Genomic DNA, 25,602 nt, shown 5'->3' on the forward strand with positions numbered 1-25,602 from the left:
GTCGCTCAGTCGTGTCCAACTCTTTGCAACCCCATGAACCACAGCACGCCAGGCTTCCCTGTCCACCACCAACTCCCGGAGCTTGCTCAAACTCATGTCCATCGAGCCGGTGATGCCATCCGACCATCTCATCCTCTGTTGTCCCCTTCTCCTCCTGCCTTCAATCCTTCCCAGCATCAGGGTCTTTTCCAATGAGTCAGGTGGCCAAAGTATTGGAGTTTCAGGTATACTGGAGTTTCAGCTTCAGCATCAGTCCTTCCAGTGAATATTCAGGACTGATTTCCTTTACGCTTGAGTGGTGTGATCTCCTTAAGGGACTTTCAAGAGTCTTCTCTGACACCACAGTTCAGAAGCATCAATTCTTTTCAGTGCTTAGCTTTATAGTTCAACTCTCACATCCATACATGACTACTGGAAAAACCATAGCTTTGACTTTGTTGGCAAAGGTAATGTCTCTGCTTTTTAATATGCTGTCTAGGTTGGTCATAGGGACATGGGTTTGGGTGGACTCCGGAAGTTGGTGATGGACAGGGAGGCCTGGTGTGCTGCAGTTCATGGGGTCGCAAAGAGTCAGACACAACTGAGTGACTGAACTGAGTTTGGTCATAGCTTTTCTTTCAAGGAGCAAGTGTCCTTTAATTTCATGGCTGCAGTTACCATCTGCAATGATTTTGGAGCCCAAGAAAATAAAATCTGTCACTGTTTTCATTGTTTTCCCATCTATTTGCCATGAAGTGATGGGACCAGATGCCATGATCTTAGTTTTTTGAATGTTGAGTTTTAAGCCAGCTTTTTCATTCTTCTCTTTCACTTTCATTGAGGCTCTTTAGTTCCTGTTCACTTTCTGCCATAAAGTGATTTCTGATTTCTGTCAGAAAATGCACAAAGTGGCAGAGATCAGCCATGATTATACATATATCACCCCCCTCCTCTCCCCCTAGCTTACCCCTCTAAGTCATCAGGGAGCACCAGGCTGGATTTGCTGTGTTATGCAGCAGCTTCTCACCAGCTATCTGTTTTACGCATGGTGGTATGTGTATGTCAGTGCTGATTTTGCTGTTCATCCCACTCTTTCCTTTCTCCAGTGTGTCTATAAGTTCATTCTCTGTATCTGCATCTTCATTCCTTCCCTGCAAATAGATTCATCAATACCATTTTCTAGATTCCACATATATACATTAATATACTTTATTTGTTTTTCTCTTTCTGACTCACTTCATTCTGTATAACAGGCTCTAGGTTATACAGAGTTATAACTCACTAGAACTGACTCAAATTCATTCTGTTTTATGGCTGAGTAATTTTCCATTATACACACACACACACACACACACACGCACACATACCACATCTTCTTTATCCATTCATCTTTTGATGGGCAAATAGATGACTTCCATGTCCTAGTTATTGTATGTACTAGTATGTACTATGAACATTGGGGTGCATGTGTCTTTTTGAATTATGGTTTTCTTGGGTTATTCACCTAGTAGTGGGATTGCTGGATCATATGGTAGTTTTATTCCTAATTTTTTAAGGCATCTCCATACAGTTCTCCGTAGTGGCTGTATTTTTACATTCCCACCAATAGGGCAAGAGGGTTCCCTTTCCTCCAGCATCTGATCCTGTTTTTACACGAGGCTGCAGTAGATGGAAGATTGGCAGCCCCATTGCTGTGACGTTGCAGCAAGTCTCCAGTTGCCATGGGAAGGAAGCTGGAACAGTTCCCTGCCTCCTCTGCCTTCTGCCTTGACCACGATCTCTGCTGCTACCATAGCGGACCCTTTCCTTCCCCATTACCTTGGTTGTAACCAAGAGAAAACTTTTTCCCTTGGTTCACCTAAGACAAAGGGATCTTTTCTAAAGGATCTTTACTGAGACACTCAGGGAGGCAAAAGAATAAACAGAGATGCAGCAGAATTACACAGATCCACATGTGTACTTGGCCCAGAATCCTATCCTAAGCTACTTGAAGTCCCCCGGTTCTGGTGTTTGCACGTCTCTATACTTTTAATGTAAATGGGCTGCTTTTTCCTGCTTCCCTCCTACTAACAGATTTTTGAGATTCACCCTGTCTATATATCTGGTTTGTTGGATCTTATTGCTGCCTAGCACTCAGAGAAGACTTTCAACATCTTGACCAGTCATTTGCCTAATTTTTTTTCCATTTTGATGAATAAGTAGTATCCTTTTAACATTTAATTTTCTTACTACTATCTAGTAACAACTTCATCGTTTTTCAGCCTTTCAGGTCTCTTATGAATTATTTTTTCACTTCTTTGCCCATTTTCTATTCTGTTCTTACCTTTTCCTTCTTGATTTGTGGCACATTTTTTTGCCTTACCTTTGCCCACCCCAGGTGTTAGTTAATGTTGCTCAGGCTATCACGGTTGAATAGACATGCGTGATTTTGATGTAGTTATATCTAATAATGTTTCACGCACTGAAGTGCAATTCAGGGGGGCTCTTAATTAAAAAGGCTTTTTCTAGGGTTCCGTCCATAGTTGTCTCTCTCTTTGACACTTGATTGTCCTCTGTGGGTCCCCGGCTGGGCTCACTGAGCTCTAAAGCTTTTTCCTATTTCTAGAGGGGTGAAGACCCTCTGCCTCCCACCCATATGCATGCATTCTCATATGCAAAGCCTGGTTCTTGAGTCCAGATGAGAGCCTATAGCTCCAGGCAGAGCACAAAGGCCTGACCTCTCTCAGGCTGCTGGAGGGCTGAAGCTGCGGGGAAGATGAGAGGTGGGAGTCTGGTCCACACCCCTTGTCTCCCCCAGGCTTGTGGTGGCAGTGGAGGAGGCCTTCACTCACATTAAACGGCTGCAGGAAGAGGAGCAGAAGAATCCCAGGGAGGTGATGGACCCCCGGGAGGCAGCCCAGGCCATCTTCGCATCCATGGCCCGTGCCATGCAGAAGTACCTTCGCACCACCAAGCAGCAGCCTTACCACACCATGGAGAGCATCCTACAGCACCTTGAGTTCTGCATCACGCACGACATGACGCCCAAGGTAGGCCCACCTGCCCCAACATCCTTTCTCTCTCCCTGACTCTGGCCTCTTCCCTTCTGCTTCCTCTCCCTTATTCTTTCACTTCCTTCCCTGACCTCCATCCCTCTCCTGTCCCTGCCTCCTTACAGTCTCTCATCCCTACTCCATCTGCTCCATCTCTGAATGGGGTAGCTTTCTTAGGTGCTGAGAAGAGGGAGTTTGGGGACCATTTGGGGAATAACTGAGACCTATTTCTCATCTTTGTAGAGGTTCCAGAATTTTCAGATCCAAACTCCCACCAGGCGTTGTTTGCCCTATGCTCTTTTTGAGCCAGTTCCACCGTCCAGTTCTATGGCCAGCTTCCTAGAATTGCCTCCCCTGAGCCATCTCTGGGGAACAGGTCACTATAGATGTTGCATTTCAACTGTGATGCCTCTAGCTTTCTGCTGGTGCAGCCCTGCTGAGTGCTACCCACTCGAGCAGAAGGGAGAGGAAGGAGTATAAGGGAGGGCTTTCCCAGGTCATAGCAGGTACCTGGGAAGAGCAGGGGGTGTGGGGGTCAGGAGAGCCAATCCCAGACCTGACCCTGCTGAGCCATACCGCCTCTGTGGGCTCCTGCTCCTGCATTGATAAACCAGGGTCCCAGGCAGATGATCTCAGGCCGTTTTCTGCTCTAACATTCTGAGATTGTTTGCATAGAGTGAGCTTGGAACATCTTGGTGGTCTTTGGAAGCTCTACCCCCAGAGGGGTAAAGGGGACGTGGGTAGGTGGGAAGGAAGACTTCCTGCGACTTCCCCTCTCGCCTCCGCAGGCCTTCCTGGAGCGGTACCTGGCAGCTGGACCCACCATCCAGTATCACAAGGAGCGCTGGCTGGCCAAGCAGTGGACACTTGTGAGCGAGGAGCCGGTGACCAACGGGCTCAAGGATGGCATTGTTTTCCTCTTGAAGCGCCAGGACTTCAGCCTGGTGGTCAGCACCAAGAAGGTCCCATTCTTCAAACTCTCCGAGGAATTTGTGGACCCCAAGTCGCACAAGTTTGTCATGAGGCTGCAGTCTGAGACCTCAGTGTGACTGCACAACAGCAGGGGGACTGGGAGACTCGGGGGGCTCCTGAGGGCGGCAGTGGGGGCTTGGTTCTCAGGCCCTGCCACGTTCCTGCCGCCCTTCTTCCTCTTGCTCTAGCCGTTTTTTTTACTTGAATTACCCCCCTCCCCCACCTGGCTCCTCCCCATTCCTTGTTTACCCCGTGTGAACCTGGAGAGACATCCTGCTGTCAACAGTACCTGGGAAGTTCCCCCTCCCTTCTCCCACCCCCTGGTTTCGTATCACTCCGGGCCCTGCAGGAATCAGTGCCTCTCTCCCTCTCCTTTCCCCGCCAACAGACTCTTCTGGAAGGGCCTGGCAGAGCCCCATTTGAACCCAGGTTCTTATAGCAGTTCTCTCCAGTGGTTTCCCCAAAGGATTTCTCTGGGCGTTGGGGGATGCAGATCTGACTCCAGAGAGCCACAGTGCCAAACCCCCCGGGCAGCGCTGCCCGCAGCCTCCTGGTGGCAGATGGACCTGCTCCCCGTTCGCTCACCCCACCTGAGCAAACCCGGAATTCTTAAGCAGGGATCCCCCCGTGTCCTCCCACACAACCCGAGTTGGAGCCTCCCCACCCAGGGTTGTTTGCTTCCAGCTCTTCGAACCTCTTCCCCATCCACATATTCAGAGCAGGGGAAGTTCATGGGCCCTGGGGGGCAAGTACCTTTCTTCCACGGGGTCTTTCCTAGGCAGCCCCTTGGGGAAGGTCGGGAGAGAGCCCCATGAACATCGCTGACCACTACCCTCTGAACTGCCCACACCTTTGCTCCCACCATGCTGGGGTGGGTCTCCCCCTTCCTGGTGAAGGATGCCACATAGACTTCTGTAGAGAATTAGTGGCTTGGCTGGACCCTGACCCACCCCAGTGGTCTCAGACAAATGTTTTTCTTTTCTTCACCAGCCACCCCCCATTTTGCTGTCTCTTCTCTCGGCTCCAGAGACCTGTTGCCTCATCTCTTTTTGGGGGGGTAGCCAGCAGCTCCTCCTCATCCCCTGCCTTAAGTCCACTTCTTTGCCTCAGGGGTCTCTTCTCCTTGGCTGGCCAGGGTCCCCCCAGTTCCCTCTCTGCCTGGTTTTCTGGGCTCTGGTCTCCCTCTGTAATGGGATGAGGGACCAAGATTGCTGCCTTTGTTGGGTACTTAGCCCCTCACCCCATTTAGCTTCCGTAGTCTTTGCACCCAATCTGAATTCTTGAGAGTTTCACTCTCATTTTGAGCAAAAGTTGCTGGCCTTCTAATACTTAATTTCCCTGTAAATCTGAGCCTTGAAATCAGACATCCCTAAATTATGTAGTTTTAGCCAAGGGGAATAGAACTAAGGAGTACTCACATACCTCCAGCCAGCACCCAGGTTGGGGAGTGTCCTCGTGGCCCGGCTGGAGCAGTCCCCTGGGCCAGTCCTCAGAATAACTCACAATGCCCCTCTGTAGGCCCATCTCTCCCCTGGAAAACTCATTGGTTCTTGCCTTGCAGGGGGCACCCTGGGGTAAGATCCCCATTGATCTCTTACCAGGGAGGCTTCCTCTCTGTACTGGCGACTCTGGGCATGATGGAGCCTGGGGATTGTTTGTCCTGCCGTCCTTTCTGAAAAAGCACATCTGTCCACACACCGCTTCCTCGAGAAGCACTTCAGCCAGTGCTTACCTTGTCTGCACATGGGTGGGTTACACGGCTGACTTAAGCAGGGCCTGGAGGGCAGCCTTGGGCTGGGGCTGTGGGTTTGAAGATAAGCCCAGTGATACACATCCTGTCCTGGGGGTCTTGGGAAGGTTTTTTTTTTTTTTTCTTTTCTTCAAAGACCTGGTTTCAGAGGAATCCCTTCTGGATCACATTTCTAAATACCTCACTATCCTGGAAAATGGGGCCTGGATGGTGACTGGGGTCACTGCCGTTGTGGGCAGGAGTGGGATGTGGTGTGGTTTGGGGAACAGTTGGGTGGGGAGAAGGGAAAGTATCTGTGATCATAGTTGCTGCCCTAGATGAGGGGTGGGGGAGTGTTTATTTTAAGAACCTGCCATGTTTTTTAATCACTGTGATTTTTTCATTCCTTTTAACTAAAACAAAAAGACATTTCCCCCCACCCCGACTCTCTCTCTAAGCACTAAGGGCTGTAACTGAGACTGGTCATGTTTTGGTCCTTTGCGTCAGAACTGTGGTATCTTCGTCTTCTTTGATTACTGTTACTGTTGTTTTTTAAAATGTCAGGATGAACTGTCACGTGTGTGGCTGTGTTTGTCTTTTGCTTCTCCTGTGTGGGAAGTTGTCTGCATACTGTGAACTGAGGTGGGGTCTGTAGCTGCCTCGGTCCCTCTGACCAGCGTCCCCCACTCTGTCCCATCACAGGCTGGACTTTCTCACCCTTCCCTCGTGGGGGTGTGCCCACCCATCACCACCCCACACCGTCATCAAGGATGCTATGGCTGCGTCTCTCCAGTGCTTCTCTGTGACCCCATGGCATCCTAGCTCATGCCCGCCTCTCCTCCCAGGCCTTCGTTTCTACCACCGGGGAAGGCCGGTCCTCCTTCCCTCCACACCAGGATACTGTGCCTCGGTCCTTCACCTACCTCGCCACTCTGCCGCTGTCCCCATCGGCCCCGGTCTCTTACACTACTCTGCGTGCTCTCTATTTCTGATCTTGTTCATTTCCCTTTTGCCTCTCCTCCCCCCCCCCCCCCATCCCCATTTCAGCCCTCTCTTTTTCTCTTCCCCCTCCCCACCTCAGTCCTGTTGCCAACCCTGTTGCAATACCTGTGATGAGACATTGGGATCCCTTCTCATCTGAAACAGCTGTTTCCCGGAGTTGAAGCTTCCCTCCTTCTCTTCTGGGCCTGGATGAGCTCCCTTTGGCCCTCTGTGGTGTCTGTCAGTCTGTCTTCTCTTTCCTCTGCCTTCCCCACGGGGCAGCATCTGCTGATGGAGTTGGTCCCGGTGTGTGAGTGTTGTGATTTGTTCTTTTGTGTGTGCAAGGAAGGGGGCTTTTTGAGTTCCTTCCAAGTGAGATTGTAAATGTAGAATTTTCCACTGTTGGATCTAGATTTTTTTCCCCCCTTTTTTTGGGTTACAGAGCTGAGACCTTGTGCATGCATGTAGAAAGTTGTAAAATGTAAATTTTTTTTTTTTAATATATGAAAAGCTTGTTTTTACAGTTTGCAGTGGATCTAAACATTATGGCAATTTTAGGGTTTTTTTTTTCTTAAACATAGGAATTAAAACTGTACAAAATTTTTTTTTATATATATAAAATAAAGACATTTGACTTTTGTGGGGGCATTCTGTTGTTTTTTTTTTCCTCTTTTCTTTTTTTTTAACAGGAGTGAAAAGAGCCTGAGAAGGTCTGGAAGCTGTGAATGTATGTTCCTTGTTAGGGAGTGGGTGGACCAGGAGGGGGCAGTGTGAGCTCGTTGCTGCTCCACCCTTCTCAGGATGAATGAAAAAGGAAGCTGCTTATTCTGAACTCTGATTCTGAGAAGAGAAACACTTGGGAACGTGAAGACTTAGCTGTTCTCTGGGGTGGTTGTCAAGATAAGGAGGAGAGAAAGATTCCTTTCTGGGTAGATTCTTAGGAATTTCAGAGAACAGTTGATGATTTCATTCAATAGTGACAGCTCCTCACATGTTATTAAGAAACATTCCTGAAGTGTATCTCATGTTTCATTACCTTATTTCTACCAGTATCTCTAATCTTTCAGATACTGTACAAAAGAATATTCTAGCAGGAGTCATTTATTTAAAATGGGAATGTTCAGATGACACTGTGCTTGTAATCAAGCCCTGGAACTATTGTTGAGAGATGAGGGGCTTTCTCTCAGCTCTACCCAGACCCAAGCTTCTCTGTGACTTTGGGCAAAATGCTTAGCACAGAAAATTCTTTCTAAGGTTACAAATAAACAAACCAACAAATGTAAACATCCCTGTGTGACGTTAACCCATTTACTACTAAATTTTGTCCTCTTCTCCCCTGCCCCATCCATTGCCATGGTCTGAGGATGCAAGGACCAGAGTCTTGTCCTTGTCCTGGAGGAAGATCCAAGCTACAGGAGGTGACAAGCCAGATAACCTAACGCAAGGCTGTGAGGCCTGTTCACATGCAGAGCACAGGTTATCCTAGCAGGTTTCCAAGGAGCTCAGAGAGCCTGCCTTTAAGAAATTTAAGTAGTTTGTTTAAGAACCAACACCAGTAACACCACTTTCTGGAGGGGAGGGATTTCTTTACTTTGTTCGTATTCCTAGCATCTATGCCAGCTCTTCACGTACAGTCAGTGTTTAGTTAAAAAGTGTACTGAATGAATGAGGAATTATAAAGAACAAGTGATGCAGTGTGTGTGCTGTGTGCTCACTCACTGTGTCTGACTCTTGTGCCACCCCATGGATTCTTGGGACTCAGGTAGCTCGCCTGGCTCTTGTGTCCATGAAATTTTCCAGGCAAGAATACTGGAGTGGGTTGCCATTTCCTCCTCCAGGGTATCTTCCTGACCCAGGGATTGAACCCCCACCTCCTGCAGCTCCCACATTGCAGGCAGATTCTTTATTGCTGAACCACCAGGGAATAGGGACATATAAAAAGGATCATATATTTACTTCTCTCTTTAAAATTGCAGTCAGGTCTCATGTGAGAATGAGTTAAAAAAATTTCTGGACTTCCCTGGCGGTTCAGTGGTCAAGAATCCTGCCAATGCAGGGGACATGATTCAGTCCCTGGTCTGGAAATATTCCACATGCAACTAAGCCTGTGTGCCACACCTACTGAAACTCATGTGCTCTAGAGCCTGTGTGCAGCATCAAAGACCCAACACAGCCAAAACAGCAAAAATAAATGTAAAAAAAAATTTTAAAAACTTCCCTTGAAACTATAACACCCCGTTCTCATAGCTCTGTCCTTCTGTAACTAGGCTTTTAATTTCACATACTGTTTTCATCTCAAAGCCAGCTTTTGACTTACTGTGACCAAATTTCTACCTTACCATGGCTTTGAAATTATTCTTGTTTTTAAATTCTTTTTAGTAAATGTCTATTCAATGACTATGACATTCCCAGCCTGGGACTAAAGTTTGGTAAGAGTGGATATGTTCCTGGCTTCGCTGAATCCATCTTTGTGGATCCTGAAAGAGTCTACTTAACCTCATGAACCTCTTTCTCTAATGCCAGCCCTAGGAATTAACAAATTTAAGGCCAGATTGCAATATTTAATCTAGGGAGTTGTATTTTCTCTTGGGGTTTTCTGAAAGCAAAGGTGTTTTCAGATAATCCCACTTATTGGTCATGTAACAAAGAGTATTTGTAACTTAACTGAAAAGACACATTCTTTTTTCTTAATGGAAGTACTGCATCTATCACTGAAGTTAGGAACTCACCTTGGTGGATAGTCAGGATCTTGCCTGGGACTTCTTTCCATAGTTGCTCAGAGGTGGTTTTCCATATGAATCATTAGACCCATTTCTTAACAATTCTGTATTAATTTTTTTGGTTTAGATCAGTTTAATGGCTTCTACAGAACTGAAAACCAGTTGCTTAAAATAGCTCCTGGCTTTTTATTTGTTAGTTTAAGCCAGTGATGGAAATACTATTCCAACTGCTGAGAAGGCTATGAGGAGAGGGAGTCTGCCTTTGGAAAACCATTATGCTAGCAGTGGACAAATGGTAAGGGGAGATGCGAGAGAGATAGTATAGGGCCATCCACGTAGTGGAAAGATCTTGGGAAACAGTCATCCGTGTACAGGTCTCCGGTTTCTCTGTAGGCTGAGAATGGGGTCCATTTCCCTTGTTAAAAAGGACATAGCATACATGTCACCCCAGGAGCGCACAACAAATGCCAAATTCAAGTATGTATGGAAAATTGGGAGAGGACATTGATTTATATTTGAGAAAGTTGGGCAAGGCACTGACCTCTCATTTCATCCTAGTGTTTTTAGGAGGATACAAGGATACTTGTGAGCTGTGTAGTCAGATACACAGATGAAACATTGTCCACATCTTCTAGGAGTTCATGGAACTTGGGCTAGTAAAATTGGGAAATTTTATTATTTTGTTGCTTACTATTGGCACCCAAGAAAGTAAACTATTCCCTAGAGGTGGTCAGTATCATTAGCAAGAGAAAGATTAAAGTCAATACTTGGGGAATCTATTGAGCTTGATAGGCAAACAATTTGATGTCACCGCTCAAAAAAGAGACATCGAGATGCTCTGATATCCTGAAAGAAGATCACTTTGGTGGAAAAAAGGAGTCTGAGGTTTTCAGTTGTGTCCTGTCCCTTCTGCTTTCTTCTGGGCACAGTTTGCCAGTGCAGCTGCTTCACCAGGGATAAATGTGTGGTTAAAAATGTGGATTTTGGGGGCAGTGAAAATAACTTGTATGATACTGTAATGGTGGATATATGTCATTATAAATTTGTCCAGACTCATTGAATGTACACCACCAAGAGTAAAGCTTAGTGTAACTGGACTTCTCTGGTGTTCCAGTGGTAAAGCATCTGCCTACCAATGCAGGGGACCTGACTTTGATCTCTGATCTGGGAAGATTCCACATGCCGAGGGGCAGCTGAGCCAGCGGGCCACAAGTGCTGAGTCTAGGACCCGCGAGTGGCAACTACTGAAGCCCGAGTGCCCTCGAGCCATGCTCTGCAACAAGGGAAGTCACCGCGGTTGGAAGGCCTTGCACTGCGGCTGGAGAGTAGCCCCCAGTCGCTGCAACTAGACAATCCCCGCATGCAGCAACGAAGACCCAGCACAGTCACATAAATAAAAAATAAAGCTATGCTTAAAACAAAAAAACCCCTAAGGTAGCCTATTGACTTTGGGAGGTCGGTGTAGGTTCATCAGTTGTAACAAATGAACCACTCTGATGGGGGAGGCAATACATATGTGGGAGTAGGGTCCATATGAGAACTTTATGTACCTTCTGCTCAATCTTGCCATGAGCCTAAAACTGCTCAGAAAAATAAAGTCTGGCCAAAAAGTATGAACTTCTGTTAAAAGATAAATAAGTGCTGGGAATGTATTAATGAACAACATGGTGACAACAGCTCGTGTTGCTGGGCGGTATTCTTGAAAGTTGCTTAGTAGATCCTAAAAGTTCTCATCACAAGGAAAAAAAAGGGGTTTTCTCTTTTTTTGTTCTTGTATCTACATGAGATGAAGGATGTTTACTCAACTTATTGTGGTAATCATGTCTCAATACATGTTATTCAACTCATTATGCTGTACACCTTAAACTTATACAGTGCTGTATGTTAATTATAACTCAATAAAACTAGGAGGAAAAAGAAAGCCTATTAAAAACAAAGCAAAACCAAGCATAATCTTCGTTCTAGACACAGACCCAGCAATAAAAGAAATAATATGGGCACTTGTGATTCAGTAGAAAGTCTGTACTATTTCGCCTGGATTCCTCAAGGTGTTTCCATGAAGTTTGGCAATCTGATAAGGCTAACGGAAGAGGAGGGTCTGGCGACCCATTAGCAGGGTGACAGTTGAACATTTGCATGAGTCCACGGTGGTTTAACTTAGTTACAGTTTTGACTCCTTTCAAGTTCCTGTTAATGCTTGTTCTTATTTTCATAAGAATGTGTGACTTTAGGGCGAGTTGACTGCGATAGTTTTTACTGCAGTAAAGAGCTGTTGTTGGAGGATATGCAGTGAAGAATTGTTGGAGGATATGTTGTCTCCGTTATGAGACAAAGAAGCTCTGGGAGTCTAATGTACAGCATGGTGACTGTGTTGTGTACTTGAAGCTTGTGAGGCGAGTAGATCTTAAGCTCTATCATCACACACATTAAATAAAAAGGTAACTATGTCAGATACTGGATGTGTGAACCCGATTGTTTTAATCATTTCACAAAGTAGATATGCCGCATTGTCCACTTTAATTATATAACATTTTATTTATCAATTATACTTTAATAAAGCTGAAAAAACAGTTGTTGAAAACCTACTTGTCTTCTGCCTGTTTACCTACATCTTAACACTTTACGTCTGACCCCAAAGATGAAATCCAGTTTAAAAAGAAGCAGGAAAAACTGATCCTGGAGATTTCATTTTCAAGGACCTGTCTGTCGTTTGGCACTTCTGTTTGGGACAATACTGAAGAATTTGACACCCCAGAACCTACTTCCTGTAATTGAAATGTTAAGGTTTTTATTCTATCTTGAGGGAGGTCCTGAAAATAGAGCTGCTCAAACTTTAATTGTGCCGTGGGGCAAGGATGAAAATCACTTGAAGTTTTAATAAAAATGCAGATTCTGATTCAATTGGTCTGAGATAGGGTCTAAAATTCAGCAGTTCTAACAAGCTCCCAAGTGTTAGCTCGGTTTTTCATAGAATTACCTTAGACTGGATGGCTTAAACAACAGAAATTTATTTTCTCACGGTTCTTAAGGCTGAAAGTCTGTGAGCGAGGTACTCATGTGGTCAGATTCTGGTGAGGGCTTTGGTAGAGAGTGAGTGAGGTCTGGACTCTTCCTCTTCTTATACAGAGAATAACCTCATGATAGGGCTTCTACCCTCAAGACCTCATCTGAACCGACTAACTCTAAGAGGCCCCAACTCCAAAAGCATCACATTAGGAGTCAGGGTATCAACATATATCAATCTTGGGGAGAACACTATTCAGTCCACAGGTGTTGCTGCTTCTGTTCTGTAGAACAAGACCCTAAAAGAAGTTTTGTGTTTCTATGACAGCTTCAGGGGCCCATATATGCCTTCAGTTCAGTTCAGTTCAGTTGCTCAGTCATGTCCAACTCTTTGCGATCCCATGAATCGCAGCATGCCAGGCCTCCCTGTCCATCACAAACTCCAGGAGTTTACTCAAACTCATGCCCATCGAGTTGGTGATGCCATCCAGCCATCTCATCCTGTATCATCCCCTTCTCCTCCTGCCCCCAATCCCTCCCAGCATCAGGGTCTTTTCCAATGAGTCAACTCTTCGCATGAGGTGGCCAAAGTATTGGAGTTTCAGCTTCAGCATCAGTCCTTCCAGTGAACACCCAGGGCTTATCTCCTTCATGATGGACTGGTTGGATCTCCTTGCAGTCCAAGGGACTCTCAAGAGTCTTCTCCAACACCACAGTTCAAAAGCATTAATTTTTCGGCACTCAGCTTTCTTCACAGTCCAACTCTCACATGCATACATTACCACTGGAAAAACCATAGCCTTGACCAGACGGACCTTTGTTCGCAAAGTAATGTCTCTGCTTTTTAACACTAAGATAATTGGTCCAGGAGATTTGTTGAGATCTAAATTTCATGAATATAGTTAGAAAGGTCGGGGCTTCCCAGGTGGCCCAGTGGCAGGCAGGATCTGCCTGCCAGTGCAGAAGACATGGATTTGATCGTGGGCCCAGGAAGATTCCACATGCTGCCTGGCAGCTAAGCCCTCACCACAACTATTGAGCCTACATGTGACAACTACTGAAGCCCTTGTATTCCAGAGCTTGCACTTCACAGGAAGAGAAGTCACCCCATCGAGAAGCTCTTGCATCACAACTAGAGAGTAACCCCCGCTGGTCGCAAAGAGAGAAAGCCAGCACACAGCAACCAAGATCCAGCACAGGCAAAAAGAAAATAAATAAAATTAAATATAAAAGTTAAAATGTTTTTTTTTTTTTAAATAAATAGCTTGGTAAACTCATTTATATTATAGAGCTGCACAATCTACATCAAATTGTCATTTATGGGACTCTTAAATGACATGTTGTGGTTTAGCCTTATGTGTAGAGTTTATGCAAACCAATTCAATGGACCACATAACTGACCCAGAGAGACATTTATAATGACCTAAAAAGAGCCAAGCTGATTAGGCTTTATCACTAGAGGCCATAGAAATTAAAGGAACAGTTTACAATATAAAGTGTCTGACCATAAATTCTTGCCAATATGATCAATAGAACAGAGGAAATTCAGGAGTTTTACCAAGTGTGTAGAGGCTCAGATAAGCTTCCTTAATGTATCAGTACTTCAATACTTATATTAATTGCTATGCTGTAGTCCCCTTTGCACTTCCTGGGGGGCTCAGTGCTAATGATTCTAATTCTGCCTGTCAGTGCAGGAGATGCAGGAGTTGCTGGTTCAATCCCTGGGTTGGGAAGATTTCCTGGAGGAGCAAGTGGCAGCCCACTCCACATTCTTGCCTGGAAAATTCCATGACAGAGGAGCCTGGCTGGCTATAGTCCATGGGGGTCACAAAGAGTCAGACATAACATAGCACTCACACACAAATCATAGCCTTCTTCATGGGTCACAGCCTTGTTGTTGTGAAGGGGCTTGCATAACTCAACAAAGCTATGAGCCATGCCACTCAAGCTAAATGAGTCACAGTGAAGAGTTCTGACAAAACGTGGTCCACTAGAGGGGGAAACGGAAAACCACTCCAGTATTCTTGCTGATAGAACCTGATGAACAATATGAAAAGGCAAAAAGATATGACACTGGAAGATGAGCCCCCCAGGTCGGAAGGTATGCGACATGCTACTGGGGACAAACGGAGGGTAATTACTAATAAATCCAGGAAGATTGAAATGGCTGGGGCAAAGTGGAAACATTGCTCAGTTGTAGATGTATCTGGTGGTGAAAGTAAACTCCAATGCTGTAAAAAATGATATTGCATAGGATCCTGGAATGTCAGGTCCGTGAATCAAGGTAAATTTGATGTGGTCAAGTAGGAGATGGCAAGAGTGAACACCAACATCTTAGGAATCAGTGAACTAAAATGGACAGGAGTGGGAGAATTTAATTCAGATGACCATTATATCTACTCCTGTGGGCAAGAATCCCATAGAAGAAATGGAGTAGCCCATATAGTCAACAGAAGGGTCCAAAATGCAGTACTTGGGTACAGTCTAAAAAACAACAGAATGATCTCTGTTCTTTTCCAAGGCAGACCATTCAGTATCACAGTAATCCAAGTCTATGTCCAGCCACTAATGCTGAAGAAGTTGAAGTTGACTGGTTCTATGAAGACCTACAGGACCTTCTAACACTAACACCAAAAAGTGACGTCCTTTCATTATAGGGGATTGGAATGCAAAAGTAGAATGTCAAGGGATACACAGAGTAACAGGTAAGTTTGACCCTGGAGTACAAAATGAAACAGGGCAGAGGCTAACAGAGTTCTGACAAGAGAACACGCTGGTCATAGCAATCACCCTTTTCCAACAACCCAAGAGACTCTACATATGGACATCATCAGATGGTCAAGGGATTCGATCTGGTAGACAGAATGCCTGAAGAACTACGGACAGAGTTTCAAAACACTGTATGGGAGGCAGTGACCAAAACCATCTCAAAGAAAAAGAAATTTACTCACAGAATGAGTGCAGCGAGAAATTTGCCTCTCAAGAAGGCAAAGGGGTTGTCTGAGGAGGCTTTACAAAGAGCTGAGAAAAGAAATAAAAGGCAAGGGAGAAAGGGAAAGATATACCCAACTGAACACAGAGTTCCAGAGAATAGCAAGGAGAGATAAGAAAGCCTTTTTCAATGACCAATGCAAAGAAATAGAGGAAAGCTATAGGATGGGAGAGACAAGAGATCTCTTCAAGAAAATTGGAGATATCCAGGGAACATTTCATGTAAGGAAGGACACAATAAAGGACAGAAATGGTAAGGACCTAAGCAGAAGCAGGACAGATTAAGAAGAGATAGAAAGAATACACAGAGGAACTACACAAAAAAGGTCTTAACGACCTGGATAACCACGATGATGTGGTCATTCACCTAGAACCATACATTCTGGAATGTGAAGTCAGGTGGGCCTTAGGAAGCATTACTATTAACAAAGCTAGTGGAGGTGACAGAATTCCAGCTGAGCTATTTAAAAATCCTAAAAGTTAAAGTGCTGCACTCAGTGTGTGAGCAAATTTGGAAAACTCAGCAGTGGCTACAGGACTAGAAAGGGTCAGTTTTCATTCCAATCCCAAAGAAGCAAGTAAGGAAGGAAGTGTTAGTCACCCAGTTGTGTCCGACTGTCTGTGATCCCATGGACTGTAGCCCACCAGGCTCCTCTGTCCATGGAATTTTCCAGGCAAGAATAATGGAGTGGGTTACCATTCCCTTCTCTAGGGGGTCTTCCCTAGCCAGGGATCTACCCCAGGTCTCCCACATTGCAGGAAGATTCTTTATCATCTGAGCTACAAGGAGGAACCATGCCAAAGAATGTTCAATTTACTGTACAACTGTGCTCATTTCACATTCTACCAAGGTTATGCTCAAAATCCTTCAAGCTAGACTTAAGTAGTATGTGAACCAAGAATTTCCAGATTATAAGCTGGATTTCAAAGAGGCAGAGGAACCAGAGATCAGATTGTTAACATTCACTGAATCATGTAGAAAGCAAGGGAGTTCCAGAAAAACATCTACTTCTGCTTTACTGACTATGCTAAAGCCTTTGACTCTGTTGTACAGTCACTCAGTTGTATCTAGCTCTTTGCGACCCCATGAACTGTAGCACTCCAGGCTTCCCTGTCCTTCACCATCTCCCAGGTCTTGCTCAAACTCGTGTCCATTGAGTGAGTGATGCCATTCAACCATCTCCTTCTCTGTTGTCTCCTTCTCCTCCTGCTTTCAACCTTTCCTAGCATCAGAGTCTTTTCTGAGTCAGTTCTTTGCATCAGGTGGCCAAAGTATTGGAGCTTCAATTTCAGCATCAGTCCTTCTAATGAATAGTCAGGATTGATTTCTTTTAGGATTGACTGGTTTGATCCCCTTGTAACCAAGGGAATCTCAAGAGTCTTCTCCAACACCACAGTTCAAAAGCACCAACTCTTCAGTGCTCAACCTTCTTTATGGTCCAAATTTCACATCCATACATGACTACTGGAAAAACCATAGCTTTGACTATACAGATCTTTGTTGGCAAAGTAATATTTCTGCTTTTTAATATGCTGTCTATATTTGTTATAACTTTTCTTCCAAGGAGCAACTGTCCTTTAATTTTATGGCTGCAGTCACCATCTGCAGTGATTTTGGAGCCCAAGAAAATAAAATCTGTCACTGTTTCCATTGTTTCCCCAGCTATTTGCCATGAAGTGATGGGACCAGATGCCGTGATCTTCGTTTTTTGTGGATCACAACAAACTGTGGGAAATTCTTAAAGAGACGGGAGTACTAGAGCACTTTACCTGTCTCCTGAGAAGCCTGTATGTGAGTCAAGAAGAAACAGGACATGGAACAACAGATTGATTCAAAATTGGGAAAGGAGTATATCAAGGTTGTATATTGTCACCCTGCTTATTTAACCTAAAGGCAGAGTATATCATGTGAAATGCTGAGATGGATGAATCACAAGCTGAAATCAAGATTACGTGGAGAAATATCAACAACTGCAGAAATTCAGATGATACTGCTTTAATGGCAGAAAGTGAAGAGGAACTAAAGAGCTTCTTGATGAAGGTGGAAGAGGAGAATGAAAAAGTTGGCTTGAAACTCAAAATTAAAAAAAAAAAAACAAACAGCTAAGGTCATGTCATCTGGTCCCAACATTTCATGGCAAATAGAAGGGGGGAAAGTGGAAGCAGTGCCAGATTTTATTTTCTTGGGCTCCAAAACCATTGCATATGGTGACTACAGCCTTGAAATTAAAAGACACTTGCTCCTTGGAAGGAAAGCTATGGCAAACCTAAGACAGCATATTCAAAAGCAGAGATATCAGGGCTTCCTTTGTGGCTCAGTGGTAAAGGATCTGCCTGCCAATGTAGAAGACACGAGTTTGATCTCTGATCTAGGAAGATTCCATATGCCATGGAGCAACTAAGCCCATATACCACAACTACTGAGCCTGTGTTCTAGAGCCCCAGAGTCACAACTACTGAACTTACATGCCACAGCTTCTGAAGCCTGCAGTGCTTTAGAGCAAATGTTCCACAACAAGAGAAACCACCACAATGAGAAGCCTGTGCACTGCACAACTTCTCACGCCTACTAGAGAGTAGTCCCTGCTTGCTGCAACTAGAGGAAAGCCCAAGCATCAGCAAAGACCCAGCACAGCCAAAACTCACTAACTAAGATGGTAGGTGTTGTGAGAGGGCATCAAAGGGCAGACACAGTGAAATCATAATCACAGAAAACTAGCCATTCTGATCACTCGGACCATAACCTTGTCTAACTCAATGAAACTAAGCCATGCCATGTGGAGCCACCCAAGATGGATGGGTTATGGTGGACAGGTCTGACAGAATGTGGTCCACTGGAGAAGGGAATGGCATACCTCTTCAGTATTCTTGCCTTGCAAACCCCATGAACAGTATGAGAAGGCAAAATGAGAGGATACTGAAAGAAGAACTCCCCAGGTCAGTAGGTGCCCAATATGCTACTGGAGATCAGTGGAGAAATAACTCCAGAAAGAGTGAAGGGATGGAGCCAAAGAAAAAACAATACCCAGTTGTGGATGTGACTGGTGATTGAAGCAAAGTCTGATGCTGTGAAGAGCAATATTGCATGGGAACATGGAATGTTAGGCCCATGAATCAAGGCAAATTGGAAGTGCTCAAAAGGAGACGGTAAGAGTGAATGCTGACATTCTAGGAATCACCCAACTAAAATGGATAGAAATGGGTGAATTTAACTCAGATGACCATTGTGTCTACTACTGTGGGCAGGAATCCCTTAGAAGAAGTGGAGTAGCCATAATGGTCAACAAAAGAATCTGAAATGCAGTACTTGGATGCAATCTCAAAAATGACAGCATGATCTCTGTTTGTTTGCAAGGCAAACCATTCAATATCACGGTAATCCAAGTCTATGCCCCAACCAGTAATGCTGAAGGAGCTGAAGTTGGACGGTTCTATGAAGACCTACAAGACCTTTTAGAACTAACACCCAGCAAATATGTCATTTTCATTATAGGGGACTGGGATGCAAAAGTAGAAACACCTGGAGTAACAGGCAAATTTGGCCTTGGAGTACGGAATGAAGCAGGGCAAAGGCTAATAGAGTTTTGCCAAGAGAACTCACTGGTCAGAGCAAACAACCTCTTCCAACAACACAAGAGAAGATTCTACACATGAACATCACCAGATGGTCAACACCAAAATCAGATTGATTATATTCTTTGAAGCCAAAGATGGAGAAGCTCTATACAGTCAGCAAAAACAAGACCAGGAGCTGACTGTGGCTCCGACCATGAATTCCTTATTGTCAAATTCAGACTTAAATTGAAGAAAGTAGGGAAAACCACTAGACCATTCAGGTATGACCTAAATCAAATCCCTTATGACTGTACAGTGGAAGTGAGAAATAAATTTAAGGGACTAGATCTGATAGGTAGAGTGCCTGAAGAACTATGGATAGAGGTTCGTGATATTGTACAGGAGACAGGGATCAAGACCATCCCCATGGAAAATAAATGCAAAAAGGCAAAATGGTTGTCTGAGGAGGCCTTACAAATAGCTGTGAAAAGAAAAGAAGTGAAAAGAAAAGGAGAAAAGGAAAGATATTCCCATTTGAATGCACAGTTCCAAAGAATAGCCAGGAGAGATAAGAAAGCCTTCCTCAGCAATCAATGCAAAGAAATAGAGGAAAACAACAGAATGGGAAAGACTAGAGATCTCATCAAGAAAATTAGAGATTCCACGCAAAGGTGGGTTCGATAAAGGACAGACATGGTATGGACCTAACAGAAGCAGAAGACATTAAGAAGAGGGGGCAAGAATACACAGAACTGTATAAAAAAGATCTTCATGACCCAGATAATCACGATGGTGTGATCACTCACCTAGAGCCAGATATCCTGGAATGTGAAGTCAAGTGGGCCTTAGGGTTAATCACTACGGACAAAGCTAGTGAAGGTGATGGAATTCCAGTTGAGCTATTTCAAATCCTAAAAGATGAGCTGTGAAAGTGCTGCACTCAATATGCCAGCAAATTTGGAAAACTCAGCAGTGGCCACAGGACTGGAAAAGGTCAGTTTTCATTTCAATCCCATAGAAAGGCAATCCAAAGAATGTTCAAACTACCACACAATTGCACTCATCTCACATGCTAGTAAAGTAATGTTCAAAATTCTCCAAGCCAGGTTTCAGCAGTACATGTACCATGAACTCCCAGATGTTCAAGCTGGTTTTAGAAAAGAAAGAGGAACAAGAAATCAAATTGCCAACATCTGCTGGATCATTGAAAAAGCAAAAGAGTTCCAGAAAAACATCTATTTCTGCTTTATTGACTATACCAAAGCCTTTGACTGTGTGGATCACAATAAACTGGAAAATTCTGAAAGAGATGGGAATACCAGACCACCTGACCTGCCTCTTGAGAAACCTGTATGCAGGTCAGGAAGCAACAGTTAGAACTGGACATGGAACAACAGACTGGTTCCCAATAGGAAAAGGAGTATGTCAAGGCTGTTTATTGTCACCATGCTTATTTAACTTATATGCAGAGTACATCATGAGAAACGCTGGGTTGGAAGAAGCACAAGCTTGAATCAAGTTTGCCGGGAGAAATATCAATAACCTCAGGTATGCAGATGACACCACCCTTATGGCAGAAAGTGAAGAAGAACTAAAAAGCCTCTTGATGAGAGTGAAAGAGGAGAGTGAAAAAGTTGGCTTAAACCTCAACATTCAGAAAACTAAGATCATGGCGTCTGGTCCCATCACTTCATGGCAAATAGATGGGGAAACAGTGGAAACAGTGTCAGACTTAATTTTTTTTGGGCTCCAAAATCACTGCAGATGGTGATTGGAGCCATGAAATTAAAAGACACTTACTCCTTGGAAGGAAAGTTATGACCAACCTAGATAGCATATTAAAAAGCAGAGACATTACTTTGCCAACAAAGGTCCAAGGCTATGGTTTTTTCCAGTGATCGTGTATGGATGTGAGAGTTGGATTGTGAAGAAAGCTGAGCGCCGAAGAATTGATTCTTTTGAACTGTGGTGTTGGAGAAGACTCTTGAGAGTCCCTTGGGCTGCAAGGAGATCCAACCAGTCCATCCTAAAGGAGATCAGTCCTGGGTGTTCATTGGAAGGACTGATGCTGAAGCTGAAACTCCAATACTTTGGCCACCTCATGCAAAGAGTTGACTCATTGGAAAAGACCCTGATGCTGGGAGGGATTGGGGGCAGGAGGAGGAAGGGATGACAGAGGATGAGATGGCTGGATGGCATCATCAACTCGATGGACATGAGTTTGAGTAAGCTCCAGGAGTTGGTGATGGACAGGGAGGCCTGGCATGCTGTGATTCATGGAGTCACAAAGAGTCGGACATGACTGAGAGACTGAACTGAACTGAACTGAACTATATTTATATATGATATCACCATAGTTTGGTTCCAGGTCAAACAATAGGGAGGGAACACAGCCCCGCCCATCAACAGAAAATTGGATTAAAGATTTATTGAGCATGGCCCCGCCCATCAGAACAAGATCCAGTTTCTGCCAGTCAGTCTCTCCCATCAGGAAGCTTCCACAAGCCTCTTATCCTTATGCATCAGAGGGCAGACAGAATGAAAACCACAATTCCAGAAAACTAATCAAACTGATCACATGGGCCACAGCCTCGTCTAACTCAATGAAAGTATGAGCCATGCCATGTAGGGCCACCCAAGATGGACGGGTCGTGGTGGAGAGTTCTGACAAAATGTGGTCCACTGGAGAAGGGAATGACAATCCGCTTCAGTATTCTTGCCTTGAGAACCCCATGGACAGTATGAAAAGGCAATCAGATGTGACACTGAAAGATGAACTCTCCAGGTCAGTAGTGCACAATATGTTACTGGAGAAGAGTGGAGAAATAACTCCAGAAAAAATAAAGAGACAGAGCCAAAGCAAAAACAACACCCAGTTGTAGATGTGACTGGTGATGGAAGTAAAGTTCGATGCTTTAAAGAACAATATTGCATAGGAACCTGGAATGTTAAGTCCATGAATCAAGGTAAATTGGAAGTGTCAAACAGGAGATGGCAAGAAATCAGCATTTGAGGAATCAGTGAACTAAAATGGAGTGGAATGGGTGAATTTAACTCAGCTTACCATTATATCTAATACTATGGGCAAGAATACCTTAGAAAAAAATGGAGAAGCCTTCATAGTCAACAAAAGAGCCCAAAATGCAGTTCTTGGATGCAATCTCCAAAATGACAGAAAGATCTCTGTTTGTTTCCAAGGCAAACCATTTAATATCACAGTAATCCAAGTCTATGCCCTGACCAATAATGCTGAAGAAGCTGAAGTTGAACAGTTCTATGAAGACCTTCTAGAATCTTCTAGAACTAACACCCCAAAAAGATGTCCTTTTCATTATAGGGAACTGGGATGCAAAAGTAGGAAGTCAAGAAACACCTGGAGTCAGAGGCAAATTTGGCCTTGGAGTACAAAATGAAGTAGGGCAAAGGCTAACAGAGTTTTGCCAAGAGAACGCTCTGGTCATAACAAACACCCTCTTCCAACAACACAAGAGAAGATTCTACATATGGACATCACCAGCTGGTCAATACCGAAATCAGATTGATTATATTCTTTGTAGCCAAAGATGGAGAAGCTCTATACAGTCAGCAAAAACAAGACCAGGAGCTGACTGTGGCTCCGATCATGAATTCCTTATTGCCAAATTCAGACTTAAATTGAAGGAAGTAGGGAAAACCATTAGGCCACTCAAGTATGACCTAAATCAAATCCCTTACGATTATACAGTGGAAGTGAGAAATAGATTCAAGGGATAGATCTGATAGATGGAGTGCCTGAAGATCTATGGATGGAGGTTCATGACATTGTACAGGAGACAGGGAACAAGACCATCCCCAAGAAAAAGAAATGCAAAAAGGCAAAATGGTTGTCTGAGGAGGACTTACAAATAGCTGTGAAAAGAAGAGAAGTGAAAGGCCAAGGAGAAAAGGAAAGACAGACCCATTTGAATGTAGAGTTCCAAAGAACAGCAAGGAGAGATAAGAAAGACTTCTTCAGTGACCAATGCAAAGAAATAGGAGAAACAATAGTATGGGGAAGACTGGAGGTCTCTTCAAGAAAATTAGAGATACTAAGGGAATATTTCATGCAAAGATGGGCACAATAAAGGACAGAAATGGTATGGACCTAACAGAAACAGAAGACATTAAGAAAAGGTGGCAAGAATACACAGAAGAACTCTACAAAAAAGATCTTCATGACCTAGATAACCACGATGGTGTGATCACCCACCTAGAGCCAGATATCCTGGAAATGTGAAGTCAAGTGGACCTTAGGAAGCATCCCTACGAACAAAGCTGAGTGGAGGTGATGGAATTCCAGCTGAGTTATTTCAAAAGCTAAAAGGTGATGCTGTGAAAGTGCTGCATTCAACATGCCAGCAAATTTGGAAAACTCAGCAGTGGCCACAGGACTGGAAAATGTCAATTTTCATTACAATCCCAAAGAAAGGCAATGCCAAAGAATGTTTAAACTACTGCACAGTTGCACTCATCTCACACGCTAGCAAAGTAATGCTTAAAATTCTCCAAGCCAGGCTTCAATAATACGTGAACCGTGAACTTCCAGATGTTCAAGCTGAATTTAGAAAAGGCAGAGGAACCAGAGATCAAATTGCCAACATCCGCTGGATCATCGAAAAAGCAAGAAAGTTTCAGAAAAAGATCTATTTCTGCTTTATTGACTATACTAAAGCCTTTGACTGTGTGGATCACAATAAACTGTGGAAAATTCTGAAGGAGATGGGAATACCAGACCACCCGACCTGCCTCCTGAGAAATCCGTATGCAAGTCAAGAAGCAACAGTTAGAACTGGACATGGAACAGACTTGTTCCAAATCGGGAAAGGCATACATCAAGGCTGTATATTGTCATCCTGCTTATTTAACTTATATGCAGAGTACATCATGAGAAATGCTAGGCTGGAGGAAGCACAAGCTGGAATCAAGATTGCCGGGAGAAATATATATAACCTCAGATATGCAGATGACACCATCCTTATGGCAGAAAGTGAAGAAGAAATAAAGAGCCTCTTGATGAACATGAAAGAGGAGAGTGAAAAAGTTGTCTTAAAACTCAATATTCAAAAAACTAAGATCATGTCATTGGTCCCATCACTTCATGGCAAATAGATGGGGAAACAGTGGAACCAGTGAGAGACTTTATTTTCTTGGGTTCCATAATCAGTGCAAAATCACTGCAGATGGTGATTGCAACTCTGAAATTAAAAGATGCTTGCTCCCTGGAAGAAAAACTAAGACAGCATATTAAAAAGCAGAGACATTAGTTTGCCAGCAAAGATCTGTCTAGTCAAATTATGTTTTTTTCAGTAGTCATGTATGGATGTGAGAACTGGACTATAAAGAAAGCTGAGCTCCAAAGAATTGATGCTTTTTCACTGTGGTGTTGGAGAAGACTCTTAAGAGTCCCTTGGACTGCAAGGAGATCCAACTCGATGGACATGAGTTTGAGCAAGCTCCGGGAGTTGGTGATGGACAGGGAAGCCTGGCGTGCTGCAGTGCATGGGATCTCAAAGAGTCAGACATGACTGAGTGACTGAACTACAATATATATATATATATATATATATATATATATATAAAAGTAGAGACATCACCACTTTGCTGACAAAGTCCGTATAGTTTTCCAGTAGTTATGTACAGATGTGAGAATTGGATCATAAAGAAGACCGAGTGCCAAAGAATTGATGCTTTTAAAATTGTGGTGCTGGAGAGAACTCTGGAAAGTATCTTGGGGTGCAAGGAGATCAAACAAGTCAACCCTAAAGGAAATTAACCTTGAACATTCATTGGAAAGGCTGATGCTGGAAGCTGAAATTCCAATGCTTTGCCCAACTAACGTGAAGAGATGACTCATTGGAAATGATCCTGATGCTGGGAAAGACTGAAGGCAAAGGAGGAGTCAGATGGCATCATTGAGTCAATGGACATGAGTTTGAGTAAATTCTGGGAGACAGTGGATGACAGAGGAGCCTGGCATGCTGCAGTCCATGGGGTTGCAAAGAATCAGACACAACTTAGTGACTGAGTAACATGTGTATAGAGTGAAAGTAACCTACCACCATATACCAGGAATTTGAATATACCGATAAATGCCTTCTCAAGTTTCTTTATGAAAGTCCTCACAATTAGTATGCAGTCTTTGAGGTCATAATGATCTTGTGGTTGATGCTGCTGGAAGCTTCCTTATATGTGTCCAGTGTTTTCCACTCATTTAGTCACTCAACAAATATTTGTTGAGTATCTTCTATGTGTCAGGAACTATGCTAGGTATTGGTGATATGGCAATGAATACTACAGATGTGGTCTTTGTTCACAGATATTGATCATAGAATGAGTGAGTGTAATGATAGTGAGTGTAATGAATGAAGGAGTGATGGGACCTTATAGTAGGAACCTAACCAAGAGGAGCCAACTTGGAAGGTTTACTTTGATAAAAATGTCATTTTAGCTCCATGGAAAAACTTCTGCTTGAAAGCATGGGACACAAAAACTCTTTGACCAGGTAGAGCCTCTCTTTCTTTTCAGTTAGGAAACTGTGTCCAAACAATTGCTTAAAAGTGAGTGTTAAAATCATGGGACTAAAAAAAAAATACAAAATAAAAATAAAATAAAATCATGGGAC

At 43.9% G+C, this 25,602-nt stretch overlaps 1 protein-coding gene across 2 annotated transcripts in view; it reads left to right on the forward strand.

Moving 5' to 3' along the window:
* Positions 1 to 7,332, forward strand: part of VANGL2 (VANGL planar cell polarity protein 2) — a 28,154-nt gene extending 20,822 nt beyond the window's left edge. For both annotated transcript variants that reach the window (XM_070467607.1, XM_070467608.1), the window contains exons 7-8: positions 2,777 to 3,008; positions 3,800 to 7,332. In XM_070467607.1, coding sequence (XP_070323708.1) covers positions 2,777 to 3,008; positions 3,800 to 4,060 — 493 coding nt within the window. In that variant the 3' untranslated portion in view covers positions 4,061 to 7,332. The remainder of the gene's footprint in view (positions 1 to 2,776; positions 3,009 to 3,799) is intronic.
* Positions 7,333 to 25,602: the final 18,270 nt, after the last annotated feature.

This window comes from Odocoileus virginianus, chromosome 5, assembly GCF_023699985.2.
Source record: "Odocoileus virginianus isolate 20LAN1187 ecotype Illinois chromosome 5, Ovbor_1.2, whole genome shotgun sequence".
NCBI classification, from domain to species: Eukaryota; Metazoa; Chordata; class Mammalia; order Artiodactyla; family Cervidae; genus Odocoileus; species Odocoileus virginianus.